Here is a 17,150-nt window from a genome sequence, read left to right as displayed (position 1 = left end):
ACGTGAGCTTGTTCAGTCGGTGCACCTATAACAATGCGGTGCTTTCACAAAAGAGGTGTTTCAACGCATGTGTTTATGTGTTTAATGCTTTCCTTCCCCATGTGCAGAAGCCTACATAATATTTCCTGAACATGTTGTACCGGGAGTGAAAGGCTACCTCCATGTTCCCGCCCATTTCTGGTCTGACTGTAGCTAAGGTGAGTGTCCACTCTTCAGTGACTCAAAAGTGTTTTCAAAAACCAGAGCTGGGAAGTAATAAGGAGGTTTGTGCTTGAGTATTTACATCTTATGCAACTTTACCATTACCATTACCATTTCTTTACCTCCAAAAAGGAACTATTCACAGTTCTGCAAACAAACATCCAAATTATAACTAATGCCAACATTACATCCACAGAGGTGTCTCAGTAAGATAACATAGCCTTTATTGATACCAGGGAAAATCATTTCTTACAGATGCTCAGTGCAACATTGAACACAGATTTTTTTTTAAAAAAGGAGAATATAAATTTTAAAAAAAATAGAAAACAGAAAAAAATGAAAAATATAATGCAAAAAATAGAGACAATGAAATATAGACATAAAAATCAGACCTGAATTCAGATGCTATGAGCAGAATATACACGATGTACTGTACACAATATTGCAAAATCCATATACAGTGTTGCAAGTTACTGCACAAACAATATACAGTATGCTACAGCAGTTTTTGGCCAAATTCACAATGAAATCAGTACATTTGCTTATCACTGTGGCAATCTAAAATTAACTAAAATAAACTAATTACGGGAGCCTATAAATTTTAAACCATATTATTTTAAACTCATCAACTGCCTATTATCTTTGCAGGAAAAAAAAAGTACGTGCATGCATGTCGTCTAATCTGTTTCAATTCATTTATGTTAAATAAGCCTTTCATATGTTTGAATGTTATCTTTTTATCTAACAAGGTACTGCAGTTGTCAGACAAGTGCAGTGTAGTAAAAAATAATGATAAAATAAAATTTTTACAATCTCACTGATTCTATATGTAGCACTTAAAGCAGTTCAGCATACGTAAAGTTGATGTATTGCATCTTTCTTGCATTTTTTTGGGTTGTATCCACATGGTTGAATGCACTTACTGTAATTTGCGTCTTCAGCTAAATAAATGTAACATATGTAAAAAGTGAATCTACAAATTATCAAGTAACTTCCATTGTAATAGGCTATAATTGTCGATAAGTAAAAAGTACAATACTTTCATCTGAAATATATCCCACTGAATAGAAGAATAAAGTATGCTGGGATGAATGTACATATTTCATCACTTATCTTTTAATCAAGTAAAACATCTGAATACTTCTTACATCACTGAAAAACACAACAGTTTATGGGCTGAAGTCAGGCCAGGATGATAATTATATTTGTTTCTAAACATGTAGGTCAACCATACAGTTTCAAAACAAAAGATGTTCTGCCTCTGCTGATCCTTCATGAAGTGAGTGAGAAGGGGAGGAAAGTCCCCTGGTAGAGATAATTATAGTGAAATAATTTCACGCTTGAACAGAGTTTTTAAGTGAGTGAGCAACAAAAACACCAGCTTGGGCAGACAGTTCATCATAATCTTTTACATGCCAACTATGCAATATTAATGATATGAAATCTGTTTAGCCACAAAGTGCCTTTTTGTGTGTTTGGACATAATTTATGCCTGTTTCCTCCCAAATCTGACAAATAAATCTCTTTACCAGTCCATTATATTCCATTAGATAACCACAAATAGGCAACAGCCACTGTCAGATTATTCTCAGAGATACTCAGGAGACTTCTGTTTTTTTGCATTCATCTGACAACAGCTGAGAAAATATTCACCACTAAGTGGAGCTGCAGCTCTGCGTAAGTGTTTGTTCAGGTTAACCAACATTTGTCAGTGGAGTTGATTCAAAGAAGATTTTCCAAATATATATTATGGTTCAATAGTTTGTAACTTAATCGAGTTATTTGCACTTGTTTTGCTATTTCAGATATCACAACACCATTTTTTGAAGTGTGTAGGACTTTTTCATTGAGCACGTTATGACAGCAGTAGAAAAAACATGTAAAATATAAAATGAGTGATGGCTGAATCTCATGTAACGGCTTTACCCCCAGAGTCCTTTTGTTGTGCATATTGGATCACTGTCACACTGTCATATTTTATACGTGCACTTAATAGAAAGAAAGTCTGTGCTGTGGGTGATCAGTCAGTGCTCCTGTTACCTGGTTATTGTGCAACAGGTTGTAAGCAGCCGTAATTAAACCACTATTAATAATTAATATAAAATCAACAGAATTATACCACACACAGCACAGTTTTAAACTAATTTAAATTATTGTTTCATATCATGTACAGTGTTGGGAAATATTTATCTGTGTCTAGTCTGATTACTAGTTTTACTACAATTGCAGTATTTGTTTGGCAGTTTAACTACATTTAAATTGAAGTAGCATTTAACAGTAGTTACTTACTTTGGGTGATGTACTTAATGAAAAATAACATATTTGTAGTATATCTTGTAATGCTGTACAATGCCATTAACATTGGCAACAGTTGCCATTTAATGACAATCACCCACTATTTGACCAAAATCCCCACTGATTTGCGACCATGATGTTTGCAATCAAATACTGTGAATTTCCCTTGAAATTTAGCATTTTCCTGATTTCACCCCAGCACTTGTTCTCAATCCTCACCTTAAAACTTATCCTCAGGCTGCCCTGGTGAGGACTGACTTGCCCTAGTCACTAAATCAAAAAATCAAACACACCTGCACTTTACTCAATGTCTGTATCTTAATAAGAGATTACAAACTCAGCTTGTGATCATTTCTCCTTAAGTACAGTAGTTAAATGTAGTTAAACTTCTATTTGAAAGTAGTTTTACTTTGACAAGCTAAAATGTTTCTAGAGTAATTATATAGTTAAACCTCTTATCATTGTGGAGTAGTTAGTCAACTGCAGTTTTAATGTAGTTTCCCCAACACTGCACATAGACAATGTGATCTCATCTCTACACATCGCATCTTCTGCTTGGACAAAAATGATGCTAGGGTCAGCATTTTGTATTGTATGTTGACACATAAGTAGACAGTGAGAAGCTTTAGCTTTCAGCAGCAAAACTACTCGGTTATGGTTAGGAAAAGACCGGGGATGTTGTTTAAAAAACACTGCTTTAAGTTGCACAAACATAGGAGTAAGAAGGGGTCGTTGGTTAGATTTTGGCAGCAAGATTATGGTTGAAAAAAGATTACGGATGTTGGTAAAAAACACTTAGCTTTGAGAGGCACAAACGTGGCCTGAAAGGCAGTGGTGTGGTGCTACAAAACACCTGACTTTGAGTGGCACAAGTGGGGCTGGAAATGCCGCAGTGTGTTGCTCAGAAATATCTGGCTTTGAGTGGCACAAATGCCACAAACGGTGTTGTTTGTTGGTCTCAAACACTGGTCACTCAGGTCACAGAAACTTTCACACTCTTAAAACTACATCTGTTGCTCTGAGAGTCTAATAACAATGCAAATGTGTTGACACTGAAGTTGGTGGAAAGCCTGGTGCGCCTCATACAGAGGATGCATATTTTGACACACTGGGATTGAGACCAGGCTGATGTAGGATAGTTGAGATGTGTTTTGGACCACTAGAAACATGCTGCAGTATTTAGGCCGACAGTAATTCTCGATTATGATCTAGTCCTGCAGTCACACTGGCACAGTACGGACACATGCCCACTTTCCACTCACACTTTGTGCATATTGTATTGTGTCATCTATTTATGTTATATTCTGACAAGTTTCTGTTCCACTTTTGTTTGGTTTTGAAATGTGTTCTCAGTGTGTTTAGGGGTAAATTTACTCCCTGAGTTTCCCGCCTTTTTGAATTGCCTCGTGTGTTTCACCTGTGTCACTCACCTGCCCAGTGTTTTCTCTTTTCAGTTGTCAGATTGTCATTGTCGCCCCAGTGTGTTCTTGCTCTCCAGCCTTTTCCTTGTCTTTTCTTACCTTGTTTTTGACTCTGCTCGGATTTATGGACTTTGTTACTTGTGTGATTTCCCTGAATGTATTTCTCTGCTTCACTGACTGCCAACAGGCATGTGGCCCTGATCACTTAAGTAAAGATTTGGATTTGATAAACTGTTTTTGGTGTTTTGTGCTTTTCTCTGCATCTGTTTCCCAGTTTTGTACTAAACTGTTAGAATTTACGGTGTGCCAACAAAAAACACCCTGAGACATATCAACATGTGCTGTTGCCATAGCATCAACTCTTAATCCAAGTAAATAGTGCCTTGAGTTATCATGTTTTATCAACATTAATATGATATACATAAATGGGCATTAAGCAGATTTTCTTCCCCTAACAAAGGTTAATATCTATCAACATCCATGCAAAATCACATAAGCAGGGTGGATTTAAGGTGAACTCTGTGTGTTCCAGGATGTTTTCTGTAAGCCCGCTCTTTTGTTTCTAAATAGTTTATAATCACACAAACATGCAGTGGAGGCAGGAATGTGAAACCTCGTCATCAGGTTGGAGCCGCTTTATCATCACACGTCTGTTTCCAATTAGCCCACTTAGTCTGCATAACCCACTCTGGCTCCAGTGTTTTTAAGATAAAAACAGCAATTCACACAACTTCACAGAGTCTGGTTACAAGACTGCCGTGGCATTCCTTTTGAATGAAATGGAGGTCAAAGGTGACAAGGACATAGCCAATAGTAGTGCTTCCTGTTTAAATTAGAATACTTCAACTCCTCAGAGAGGTGTGGGTAGCAGAGGGAATGAGCATCTGTGAGAGAGGCCCACACATTTCAGAGTTTAATAAAGTCACGCTCCGAGGGATGACGGCTGAGTGTGTTTGTTTCAACTTGCTAAACAGACAGAGGGGAATTCCTGCTCTAAATGTCTATTGCATTATTGACTTAAGAAATAAAAGTATTTAGTGTCTAAAAGATTTTACAACGCTCTGGTGAAATTGTGGCGCTATCTACAATCGGAGGATGGCGTCTGGGATACGTGCAGGTTGTTTGACACATGTCCAGCAGCATGCACAAACACGCTGTAGTAGTGGGAGAGGGAAAATGCACTGGCGGGCTCATCATTATCTCGAGTAGGATGACTCACACTCCGTGGCTTCCTTTATCCCTCGGGGGCCTTGGAGCCACAGCTTAAAAAGAATTGAGCATGCTGATCTGTCACTGGCAGTGGAAAATTGTATACAGTGAACATTGTGTCCTTATTGATGTTGTCCACTTTGAAGAGACTTCAAAGTTCGAATGTAAACACTTGACAGCTTAACTTGTCACCAATGAGAAGAAATCAGTGGTGCAATCTGAGCGCTGTTATGACTGCCTCCTGTGCAGCGCCTAGTTTCACCCAGAAGATGAGTCTATAGATTAATCAGAGATTGACCAACCTGCGGGACGTGTGTCTGTGTCACTGAACGAAGAGCACAAAAAAAGCCAAAAGCCTTTTCTTAATCTCCCTGATAAATGAGAAGAATGTAATAGCCAGAGGCAAAATACAAAAGAGTCGATCAAAAAAAAAACCCTGATGGTTTGGGATCGCTGTAAAAACTTAACATACTTGTTTCTTTTCTCCTCTTTCTTGTCCTTTTCCCTTATTTGAACAACAGAGGAGCGCTTTAGTTTTACGATGTAATCTTACCCGAGCACAAGAATGAGCTCACTCATACAAATAGCACAAGAGCTTGTCAATTTTTTTCTAATATCTATGCCTTCTAAGGATTCATCCATAAAATATTAATATCTGTACTGATCACAGGCTAATTCTGTGATCACCCACATACGGTGCCATAAATGTGTCTCTAATTTTTTTATGTATGTTATTTTATTCTAGTATAATTGAAACTGTCCATTCACACGATGACATGTTTTCAAAATGTGAATTATGGCTTAGGCTATATTTTATATTTAATAGTATTTTTTCATATTTTTATTGCAACATTATCCTATTCTATATTTATGTCTCTTGATTTTTGCAATACTTGTTTTTTTTATTTAATGGCCCAAAGGGGGGATTGTGGCTTCTAGCAATGAGATTGCAGATTGCAACCAGCTGAAACTTCTACCAGATAGATTTCCTTCAGTGTTTATTGTTCAGGAGGTTTTTAACGGGAGACAAATTATGTGCAGAGCAATCTTTCTCTCTAAAACAAACAGACCATGTGATTTAAACCATTAAAACACTTAATAAAGCAGTTTCACGTTACAAATCAGTATTTCTCCGCCGCTGTTTGCTATTTGAAAATAAAGCACTAACACCTGCTAATTTGTGCTCACCTTTTTTTCTCTTACAATTTAAGATCCAGATGTTTGAGAGATTTTTTACCAGACCTGAATTATCCGCAGAGGTCTCTTCCTCTCCATAACAAACAGACCCAGCAATTTAAAACTGTAAAAACCCCGAATAAAGCAGTTTCATGTTAAAGCCTCTGTTTTTTTGATGCTCTCATCATAGAGGGGCTGCTAACTATGGTTGCCAGCGCAACTACAAATGGCCCTGGAGACAGCATTTGGTTTGTCCATTCTTGGTTACTGTAGAAACATCGCAGTGCAACATGGTGATCTCTGTAGAAGAGGACCAGCACCCTATGTAGATATAAAGGACTCGTTCTAAGATAATGAAAATATGGCGATGCCTAATTTCAAGGGAATATAAACTAAAGAAAAATAATATTTATATTAAATTCCATTTATGCCAATATCCCCCTAATTCCTACACACTAACACTTTAAGTTTCTCTAACTAAATTAATGTTATGCAACTACACACAAAGGCAAATTCCCTGTGTGTGAAAACCTACTTTGCAATAAACCCGATTCTGACTCTAAAATGACCACATGTAGCTTGATGATGAAATATTGTGAAATGACTAGTGTCCTGAAAATGTGGAACTCAAAGTTCCTGCATTGTTTCGTGCAGGAATGAATGTTGAGATGAATCACATAACTTCTGATAAGTCACAGTAACCTGTACCATGCAGTTACAGGCAGGTTGTTGAAAGCTATCAGCTCCTGGTTTTGCGGGCAGGGGGAAAGACGGGGGGGCGGAAGAGATGGTTGTCTCACACAGCCAAAACAACCTGGTGCTTGAAGCTAAAAAAATGTAGATTTGAGAGCAAGACTGGGAGGGATCCTTCTCAATGATCCATCTACATCATTTTCTAAAGAATACGTCTGAGTTTTCCACCGAAGTTATTTGTATAATAATTCGCAATAAAAAATAAATTCCATGTATTCCATTTGTTGAGATATTTCAGGCTGGAAAAAGGTCCAAAGTGGTGGAGTGATCAGCCAGCAGCTCCACATATGTCAACAATAATCAACATTTAAAACATCCTGGGAACTGTATGATTTCCCAAGAACAGACGTTAAACATTTCAGTCTGTTCCAAGAAGGGTCGATTTACTTTTCCATTGCATCTTTTCCTTTTTTCTTCTGATATCTGGCGGGAAGCAGCCACGCATTACTGAAGAACACAGCTGGGTGTGTCAACTAGCCCCAAGAAAAAATCATTTACATCAAGGCAAGAATTAAGAGGAGTAACGCCATCACTGACGGCCCAGGCACCACCTTTTTCCGATCAGTCTCACATAGTAAATGCAGAACTTCAGCTTCCCCACAATCTCTCCTACGAACAACACATTTTAAAATAACTTTGTTACAGAGAACTTGTCACTCCGTCATTAATGACTCACCCTCAATCCCTTTGAGTAAGCGCATGATGTCACAGTCAAAAATGATGGCCACATTCAACAACATTCAACAACATTCAGACCTGCTTGAAGCAGTATTTATTATTATTATTTATTTCAGTATTTTTGTAAGTTCAGGATGAGTGAATAGTCCACTTCATTGTGCTTTTCAGCTATCAAATCAAACTTTATTTAGCTAGGAGGTAAATTACGAGAATGATAAACTCAGTGGTGAAAAGTACATTTACCCAAGTACACATTTGGGGTACTTTACTTGAATATTACCATTTTTTGCTTTACATTTCTACTCCACTTCATCTCAGTGGGAAATGTTGTATTTTGCTAAATTGTTTTATAGCTTTAGTTACTGTTTTTTGATAAACAAAACGAAATATAATCAACAAATGCTGTAATATTTTAGATCAGAATAAAAATTTAATTGATCCTCAGGGGGAACTTCACAAGCCACCCGCCACTATATAAAGTTAATGAGCTTCGCCTATACCAGCTGCAAAACTAAAGTAATAAATACCTCTGGTGACTCCAACCCATAATAATTAGTGCTTGTACATAAGGTATATTTTAATGCTAAAATTTTGTACTTTTGGTGAAGTACAATTTTGACTGCAAACTTGTTCTTTTAACTTTGTCCACCACTGCCACAGGCTACATCTCTCAAGTTAAGTGGGTTTTGGTGTGCAGCACACTTTTCACTGTTCTTTTACATATTATCTTAATCTGTACTTTATCTGTACAACTAATTCATGTATAAGATACACAAATAAAACATACATCATTTTGAATACCACATTTCTCCCAAAATACTAACAAAAATGGTACATAAATCTATACTCTGTTTCCTGCTGTACAGTTTAAGTGGCTGTACATTTAAGTCTGTCTTTGATGTTTATTCATCTCGCATTGATTTATTGCTTCAGTCCTTTTCTTGTGAAAATATTATTAAACCATTTTGCCTTCACGTGAACCAAATAAGTTCATTTGTACATGCAGGTCATACTCTCACAACCTCAAATATGTAATTTGCTTTATGATTTTGTTCCTCTGAAAATTCCTTGCATGCGCAATGTACTTCACAATTAACAGACTCAGCTCACATTTCAATGAAGCCAATTATTCTAAGAAAAAGCAGATGTCATCAGGATGTTTAGTTTGGTGTAGTTTGCTTAAATCTTTTGAGTTTTGAGGTTGGGAACGAAGGAGACTTCTGCTCTGGTACTTTTCCTCTAATCAGTGCAATGGGGGCATTTGGAATAAGAAAGTACTCGGTTTCTATGCCAGCTTTACCCCATAAAAGGACGGGAGAGGAGAGAGCTTTTATCGTTTCCCTGCAGCCAGCTTGTCACAATGGGGGCCACAAGAGATGTGGAAGGGGTCTATAATAAATACACATGCATGCATTCTTCACCCCCCACTCTCAAAGGCACACATACACACACTGAAGTGACCTTATGTGCTGTTAGTTCCCATGAGGACACCTGCAGAGTACGCAGGAAGTTTAGCACTTGAAAAGGTAATCAAAAACAGGTAGCTACAGATTATTACACAAACACATACTACAACAAGCCAAAGCCTGCCTCCTGCAAATTAATATGCTGAGCAGCACACGGGCACATGGTGGTGGCTCAACACCCCCGTCCACGTCCCCGACACGCATTCACACAAAAATTCCAAACAAAGAGAGAGCAATGACGACCGGCTGCAAGTTGAGAAAGACAAGGAGGCAAGATGTGAAAAAAGACAGAGGAGAGAGAGCATGAAAGAATAAAAAGGGAGGGAGAGGCACCGAGGGGAGAAAATGAGGGGGTGTTGAGGAGGAGGGGAGAGTCTGAGAGAAACAACTTAAGACGGTGAGAGCTGAAGACTGTAGTCAGTACACAGTGAGAACAGTCAGAGTGGGAACAAGAGAAAAAGACTTGAAAATATCCACCACTATCAAACAGGTACAGTAAACCATTTTAACCACTTTTCTTTAAGTCACATTTATGCTGATATGTGTGTCGACCAGATGTAAATACTGGCATGATTTGATGTCTATTCTTAGAGGTTAGATCATCAGTAGAGTTTAAAAGCATGAGAAAAGATCTTCGAAATGCGTAAAGTGAAAATCCATATGTTCTTCAGCTCTGGGTTCCCACAGAACTCAAATGGCTTGGTGCCAGCAGAGAATGAAAGCGCTGATGGTTTAACCCCAAAAGTTGTGTTTCTTTTTCCAGCACTCAGCATTTATTTATCTGAAGCTGTTTACAGGATGGAAACTAGAACACCGCAAATGTTTGATTACACACAGAGTCATTTCCAAGCCATAAACTTTGCTTAGTCAACAAGACAAAGAAACTGGCTTTGTGTCTTAGCAGTCTCAACGAAACTTTCTTGTCTTTTGTCAAAAGGGAAAAAATCTCTTAACGCTTACAGTGGATTCTCACCTTGTTAATCTTTGTCTGGTATATTATAAGTTTTGTAGTTTGGTTTCTGTGTTGTTACGCATTGACCAATGCAGTGACTTCTTGATTTCATGTATTCCACCACATTTACACTTTAGATTCCTTCTTGATACGATAAGGAAATTTATAAGAAATGAAATTTTAAAGGAGCAGTGTAACCAGCCCGTGTTGCGTGAACTCCTAGTTAGGATTACGTCAATGTTCATGGTTCAGGAGGTTTGTACTGGGAGCTGAATTACCTGCACAGGTCTCCTCCTCTCCAAAACAAATGGACACAGTTATTTAAACTGGTAAAAACACTGAATGAAGCAGTTTCATGTTACAAATAGTGTTTGTCCAAGCAGCAAACCCAGCACCGACGAATGTATGCTCACCCTTTTTTTCTCTTATAACTTAAGATCCAGACATTCAGGAGGTTTTAACAGGGAGCCAAATTATCCTCACAGAGGTCTCTTTCTGAAACAAGCTAACTGGGTGATTAAAACCAGTAAAAACACTGAAAAAAGAGCTTTTTATGTTCAAAATCTGTGTTTTTTCAACACTGTTCAGCATGTCGCAGAGGTACTGATAACTGAAGTGGCTGACGTGAAAACACAAATGGCCTTATCTAGAGCCAGTCTTTAGTTTGTTCATTCTGGGCTACCATAGAAACATGGTAGTCCAACATGATGGACACAGTGGACAAGGGACCAGGGCTATACAAAGAAGGACACACTCTCTGACTCCATGTAAGCTATGGGGTATGACACGTGCAATGTAACTGGAGCTGCGATGTTTGAGAGTTACAGCAGACAGCGCTAGAAATAAAGGGATGACGTATGCCCAGGTGCTCTATGGGTGCGCTCCTTTTAGCCTCTTCGGGTGTGTTAAGCTATTTTGGGTGTGCTGGAATGGATGGGGGCCAATATATGATAGAGCATTTTTACATAGAAAGGAGTTGTTTGTTGTCTGTAATTAAGAAAGTTTAAAACATTGCAGTTTCCTCCATATGTCTATTTTTCATATGAAATATATTCTGACCAAAGGCTAACTGTGGAGTGGACGCCTCAGTGAAACGAATCAAACACCCCCATCTTCTATGATAGTGTGCCAGCTATTGAGCCTATCAGCAAGTGCAGGGGAGATTTTACCGCGCATGTGTTGGACCCCAATGATATGACACAATATGACGCTGTGACCTCTACTCTTTTTAACATCCTTGCGAGGGACAAAATGTAAACAGCTTATTCTAAGCTAACAAAAACATAGCAGTAATTTTCAGGTGATTATACACTTATCAAAAAAGGCTGATTATTCTATATTCAATTTCTGCCGATAAATCCTGAACACTAAACCTTTAATATACAAGGTCAATATAGAAGAAATGACCAGTGAAGATGTATCTTCTTTCTCAGACTGAATAAATAAACATACTATTAACAGTGTTATTATTTTCTGTATTTTTTTTGTGGTGATTGGTATTTTTAGAAGTCATTTTCATCATGTGTTATTTCTGTCCATATAGAGATGACGTCACTGTGCAGGAACCCGGCTCTGCTTCTCCTTTTTCTGAGTGCCTCCCCTCTCCTCCACTCCTGCCTCTTCACTCACGCTGCCTCCGCTTCTCCTCCTGTCACTCGTTTCCGTATCATATACATGACTGCCCCAGGCTCAGATGACTATGATGAAGAGGACGATGACATCTTTGGAAAACCCAGCCCTCCTCCTAAAGTGGTAGTATCGGGGAGGAAAACCACCCTCTATCAAGCGCCGCAGCTCTGCAAAATTGACCCCTGCATGGAGAATCAGGAGCCCTGTGAACAGCTTTCAGAAAGGACCAGGTGCCTCTGTCCTGGGGTCAGCGGGGCTGATAAGCCTCCTCATGCACCCCGCATCCAAGGGCTGCTGCCAGTCAGTGAGGGGGTTGACAGAGGGAAGATAGAGATCAAGTGGTGTGCTCCATCTTCTGTGGTGTCTGAGTACAGAGTGGTGATAGATGGGAGTGAAGTCCTGAAATTTAGGGGCATTTCACGACAAGGTTTGCTCAAACCTTTGGAGGCTGGAACTAAGGTGTGTGTGGAGGCGGTGAACAATGCGGGACAAAGCACCCCCTCAGATTTCTCCTGCAAGCGGTATGAGCCCCCTGAATCTTCTGACCATAAACTGCTGGCTGGGGTTATAGGAGGAGGAGTCGCCCTCCTTCTTCTTCTCATCCTAGGAGGTGTGATCATCTGGATGCATCAGATGCGTAAAAAGGCAAAGAAAGACTCCACTAATGGACTAGGGAACCCTTCTTACAGTACAGAGGGGACTCTGTGATCCAGATCAGCACACACAATCCATCCTGGTCACACTAAGCGGGCCCCTGTGGACAGGGGACATAGCAACGGTGCAATCATGAACAAAAGACAAACAGTTCTAGGCTGATGTTGTAACTGATTATAAAACTAAGAAGCTCTTTACTGACCTGTTTCGAGGAATATGTAAATATATTGGGAGAGAGAGGATATGTGCTCATGGGAGAAACACTAACTCATTCTGTTATTTTGTGATAGAACTACAGGTTTATTTGCTGGCAAATTGACCTTTTTAGGTTTATTGTAGTGGGTTGTTTTTTGTCTTATTGTGGCTGCATTTAATTGTAAGTATTAATTCTTAGGATATAAATACTGATTTTTGTAAGAACTAAAACTTATTTTAATAAAAACTTTCTAAAAGGTCTTGGTTGAATTTTTGCTTTTATGTTAAAGGTTTTGCAAAGGCCTATATGTTGTAACATTCAGCAAGGAGAAGAGCTGCTTTAATGTGCCTTGCATCAAGTCTCTGAGGTCAGGAGGTCGTCATTAATCAGAAAATTGGAAGTTCGGTCCCCGGCTCATGTTGAAGTGTCCTTGGGACAGATACTGAACCCCAAATTTCTTCATCAGCGTGTGAGAGCATTTAAGCTGAATAGTCGGTGGCACCTTAAATGGTAGCCTCTGCCACCACTGTGTGACTGGCTGTGTGTGACATGTAGTGTTAAAGCGCTTTGACTGGTCATAAGATGAGAAAGGCGCAATACAAATTTAGGTCCATTTACCAAACTTTACCGGTGGTACAGTTAAACAGGTGGCCCAAAATGTCCCACGCTGATTTTGGTTGAGATCTGTCAACTGTAGAGGCATAGTATATGTCTCATAATCATATGTCATAATATTATGATCAGAATTTTAAACTTATTTAACCATTCATGGCCCCCTGTATGCTATATGGAAACATCAGCATTCTCTTTTTTCATATTTGAACTCTGCTATGTGTCTGTATGCAGTGATGGAAAGTATTTAAGTGGTTTATCTTTAATTCTTTACGTTACATTATACTTCTCTTCTACATTTCAGGGGGAAGTATTGCACTTTTTTATTGCTGTAAAACAAAATATAAATTTATAGAATATAAGGCATTTTCATATTATTAAACTATCAGGATAGTGTTGTTCAAATTAGCTCTAACTCGACCAACTACATTAAATAATATGACAAATACAACTCTTAAAAGGCCCATTTTGCGCATTGAGTATTTTAATGATACTTTTAGTATATTTTGCTGTTAATGCTTTTAGTTAAAATTCAAATGCAGGAGTTTGAACCGTAACCAAATATTTTTACAATTTTACAACTATCCTTGTCTTCATCTGAATCCTTTTCCATTGTCTGAACCATAGACTGTATATGAAGTTTATATACTTTATATACAATCTATGGTCTGAACTCATGTAACTACAGCCTCAACTTTTATTTTGAAAGTTTTGTAAAAACACTGCTTGTAGGGCGTGGATCTTATTGGCTCATGACTGAAGAACTTCAAGCTAAGTCCCGCCTTCCCTCGGCGTCTAAGCCAATGAATTGTCGCTAAACAATGTATGAGGAAGAGAGTGTATCTTGTACATGGATGTATTATAAGGAACGTAATCAACGTCTGAATTTACCATTCATAAAAGCAGGATGGCGAGCCAGGGTGAGTCATTTTCTACTTTTCTCAGAGAAACAGCCACAATTTAACCACCCCCAGCCTTCCTGAACATTACGCACGACTTGACACATCCCTAATGTCGAGTATTTTGCTCTAAATAGTTAGCTAATACTTGTTTATCTAGCTAAATAACTATCGCATGCAAAGCGGCATTAATAGTAGCATTATAAGGGGTTAACGCTGACGCTGGCTCCGTAGTTGCAACTTAATGCGACCTCACGAACAGATTTTTCAAACCAAAAAATGTTACACTTAAAAAATATATTGTTTTAAGAAAATTAGGTCAATTCTTTCTTAATATGCATGATCAGCATGACTCAGCAATCAAGAGAAGTGTTGATATGAGCCGGAAGTTACCTGTATCCTCAGAGCATGCCAGCTAGCAACAACCAGCAACAACAAACAATAAGTGTTTGCATACTTTAAACCTTTTACTTCAAAGGCAAGTGGGAGAAGTATACCTTGTTTAATCTGTATATCTTTGATTTTTTTCTTTGATTTTTGTATTTAAAACCTGTACATTTTTTCTTCTTCTTTGATACATGCCTATTTTTGCACTTTTTGTATATTTTATATTTTGTATATATTGATATTTTATATATTTTTTCTGTACACACGGCTGCTGTGACAAGTTAATTTCCCACAAGTGAGATAAATAAACATCTAAGTCTAAGTCTTTACTCCTATTTTTTTAAACACACACTCAAACACACACACACACACACACACACACACACACACACTAATACAGTGTCTGAAAAAAAACAAGGAGGCTATGTGTGCCAACATGAAGGAACAATTTTTTGGAGAGTAATGTACCCTGAAGGTGCAGGTGGTCATCAGGAGTTTAAAAAGATTTTTAAAAAATCAGGATTTAGCTTTTTATTTAGCCCTTTTTATCATAGCCTGGTTTCTGACTTCGTCATCACTCTAGTCCTATAATTTTCTCTGCAGTTTAAACCAAAAAGGCAGTTAAATTTGATTTGCTCTCCTGACACTGATTAGGATACCTCAACCTAAGATATTTTGCAAGTACCAATATTACTGCTTATTTTCCCCCTAAATGCAAAATCTGTATACGTCGCTCAGGGTTCCTGCAGATCCTTAAAAAGTCTTACAAGGCATTGAATTCATACATCTAAAAATAAGGCCTTAATAGGTATTAAAATGACTTGAATTCATATTTTAAATGTCTGACAAATGCTTAGACATTGGTAGTTGAATTTTATGAATCATCTTTTCTGACATTGCATCGTAAATTCTTAAAATCATTTGTAACATTTATTTTTTTTGTCAAATAATCTAATGAATTCCTTTTCTTAAACTCGTCACAATAGGAATCCATGCAGCATTGTTAAACTGACGTTGCTTCATTAAATGTTTTTACCAGTCTAAATCACTGGGCATATTTGTTTCAGAGAGACAGGGAGCTCTGTGGATGATTCAACTCCCTGTGAAAACTTCCTAAATGTCTTGATTTTAAGTTATTTGTGAAAAAATGTGAGCACACATGCTCAGGAGCTGGGCTAGCAGCCCATTCACTACAAGTGAAACAGCATAGAGGAAACATTGATTTTTAAACACTCAAGGACTTCCGTTGACATTATCGCTCCGTCTTTTGATATTGTTCTCACTGAGACACCTCTTAGCGGCAAAAAATTACATATTGTATATTTAATGAAATGTCACATCATGGCCGTAATTATCATGGCGGCTGTTTCCACTTTTGTAGCTCAGTGTGTGTGCATTTGTCAGGGAAACAATGGTTAACCGTTCATGGCTGTTATCTCACTAACTAAAAACGTGAATGGTGCAGTTTTATGGGAGTATTTACTGGCGGACTTTCCAAAGCCTTGATAATGTTTCCTCTTTCATCGCCAGTCACTAAGGATATCACCTATGAGGAACTGAAAGATCTTCTGGGAAAAAGTCAGAATCTCCTTCTGGTTGATGTTCGGAGTAAAGGAGAAGTGGATAATGGACGAATTCCAGGATCCATTCACATCCCAGGTGAGCTTCTTCTAAATTAATTTAGGCAGTTAAATCTGATTCGCTCTCCTGATAAATTCCCTGCTGTGTAAATTAATTTACACAGCAGGGAAAAATCCATTCATTATCTATAATTCTATAAATATGTGTATATATATATAAATATATATATTTATATATATATATATGAATAATCTCATTTTAAAATATTGTTCTGCCTTTCTCTCTTCCTGCCTTATTCACTCAGTTGAAACGGTAGAGGCTGCTTTTGGACTGGAAGCAGAGGAGTTCAAAGCCAAGTACGGAGTAACCAAGCCACCGGTGGACACGCCAGAGCTGGTGTTTCACTGCCAGATAGGAAAGCGAGGCCAAACTGCCACGAACACAGCTAACATGCTTGGATATGTGAAGTGAATAAGTTATTGGTTACTTTAACTTATATAGGCTACACACAGCCCATCTTGCTTTTAAACAGACAGCACATGTCTCCTACATTAATGTCATAAATCACTGTTTAAAAATGTATCCAATGACCCCATGCAAAGACTTCCATACATGTGAGACCAATTTTGTCTGTTTCTTCACTAAAATGTTGATTTTCTTTTTCTCATTGTTCTGAAAGTTGTCCTTCTGTCTTCTGTTTCAGCGCACGTAACTACACTGGAGGATTCAAGGAGTGGTCTGAGAAAGAGGGAAAGTGATTCACGTTGAAAGAAAGCCTTTTATATATTTATACAAATAGCAGCTGTGGAAGCTAGACAGACAGAATATTTTTATACTGTTTTGTTTTCATACTCTACATCACTGTATTTATAATATATCAATAAATACAAATAAAATAAGTCATGTTATCTACACAGATATACATGTATTTGTGGGGATCATTTTTAGAGAGCTGAATATCCCGACATGAATAAACTGGAGAGACTAAATTTTCTGCATGACGAAAACATGACAGTGGTCAAAGATCAAATGTTTTACAGA

At 38.0% G+C, this 17,150-nt stretch overlaps 2 protein-coding genes across 2 annotated transcripts; both read left to right on the top strand.

The window, feature by feature from the left end:
* The first annotated feature begins 9,528 nt into the window (after nucleotides 1-9,528).
* Nucleotides 9,529-12,889, top strand: LOC121948180 (uncharacterized). Its single transcript, XM_042493484.2, has 2 exons — nucleotides 9,529-9,689; nucleotides 11,695-12,889. The coding sequence occupies exon 2, from the start codon at nucleotides 11,697-11,699 to the stop codon at nucleotides 12,486-12,488; it is 792 nt and encodes a 263-aa protein (XP_042349418.2). The 5' UTR covers nucleotides 9,529-9,689; nucleotides 11,695-11,696; the 3' UTR covers nucleotides 12,489-12,889.
* A 574-nt stretch (nucleotides 12,890-13,463) lies between these two features.
* Nucleotides 13,464-17,027, top strand: LOC121948181 (thiosulfate:glutathione sulfurtransferase-like). Its single transcript, XM_042493485.2, has 4 exons — nucleotides 13,464-14,162; nucleotides 16,059-16,187; nucleotides 16,414-16,576; nucleotides 16,813-17,027. The coding sequence occupies exons 1-4, from the start codon at nucleotides 14,150-14,152 to the stop codon at nucleotides 16,865-16,867; spliced, it is 360 nt and encodes a 119-aa protein (XP_042349419.1). The 5' UTR covers nucleotides 13,464-14,149; the 3' UTR covers nucleotides 16,868-17,027.
* Nucleotides 17,028-17,150: the final 123 nt, after the last annotated feature.

Source organism: Plectropomus leopardus, chromosome 8, assembly GCF_026936395.1.
Source record: "Plectropomus leopardus strain MGB_pleo_1.0 chromosome 8, ASM2693639v1, whole genome shotgun sequence".
Taxonomy (NCBI): domain Eukaryota; kingdom Metazoa; phylum Chordata; class Actinopteri; order Perciformes; family Serranidae; genus Plectropomus; species Plectropomus leopardus.
This window is presented reverse-complemented; position numbering and strand designations above follow the sequence as displayed.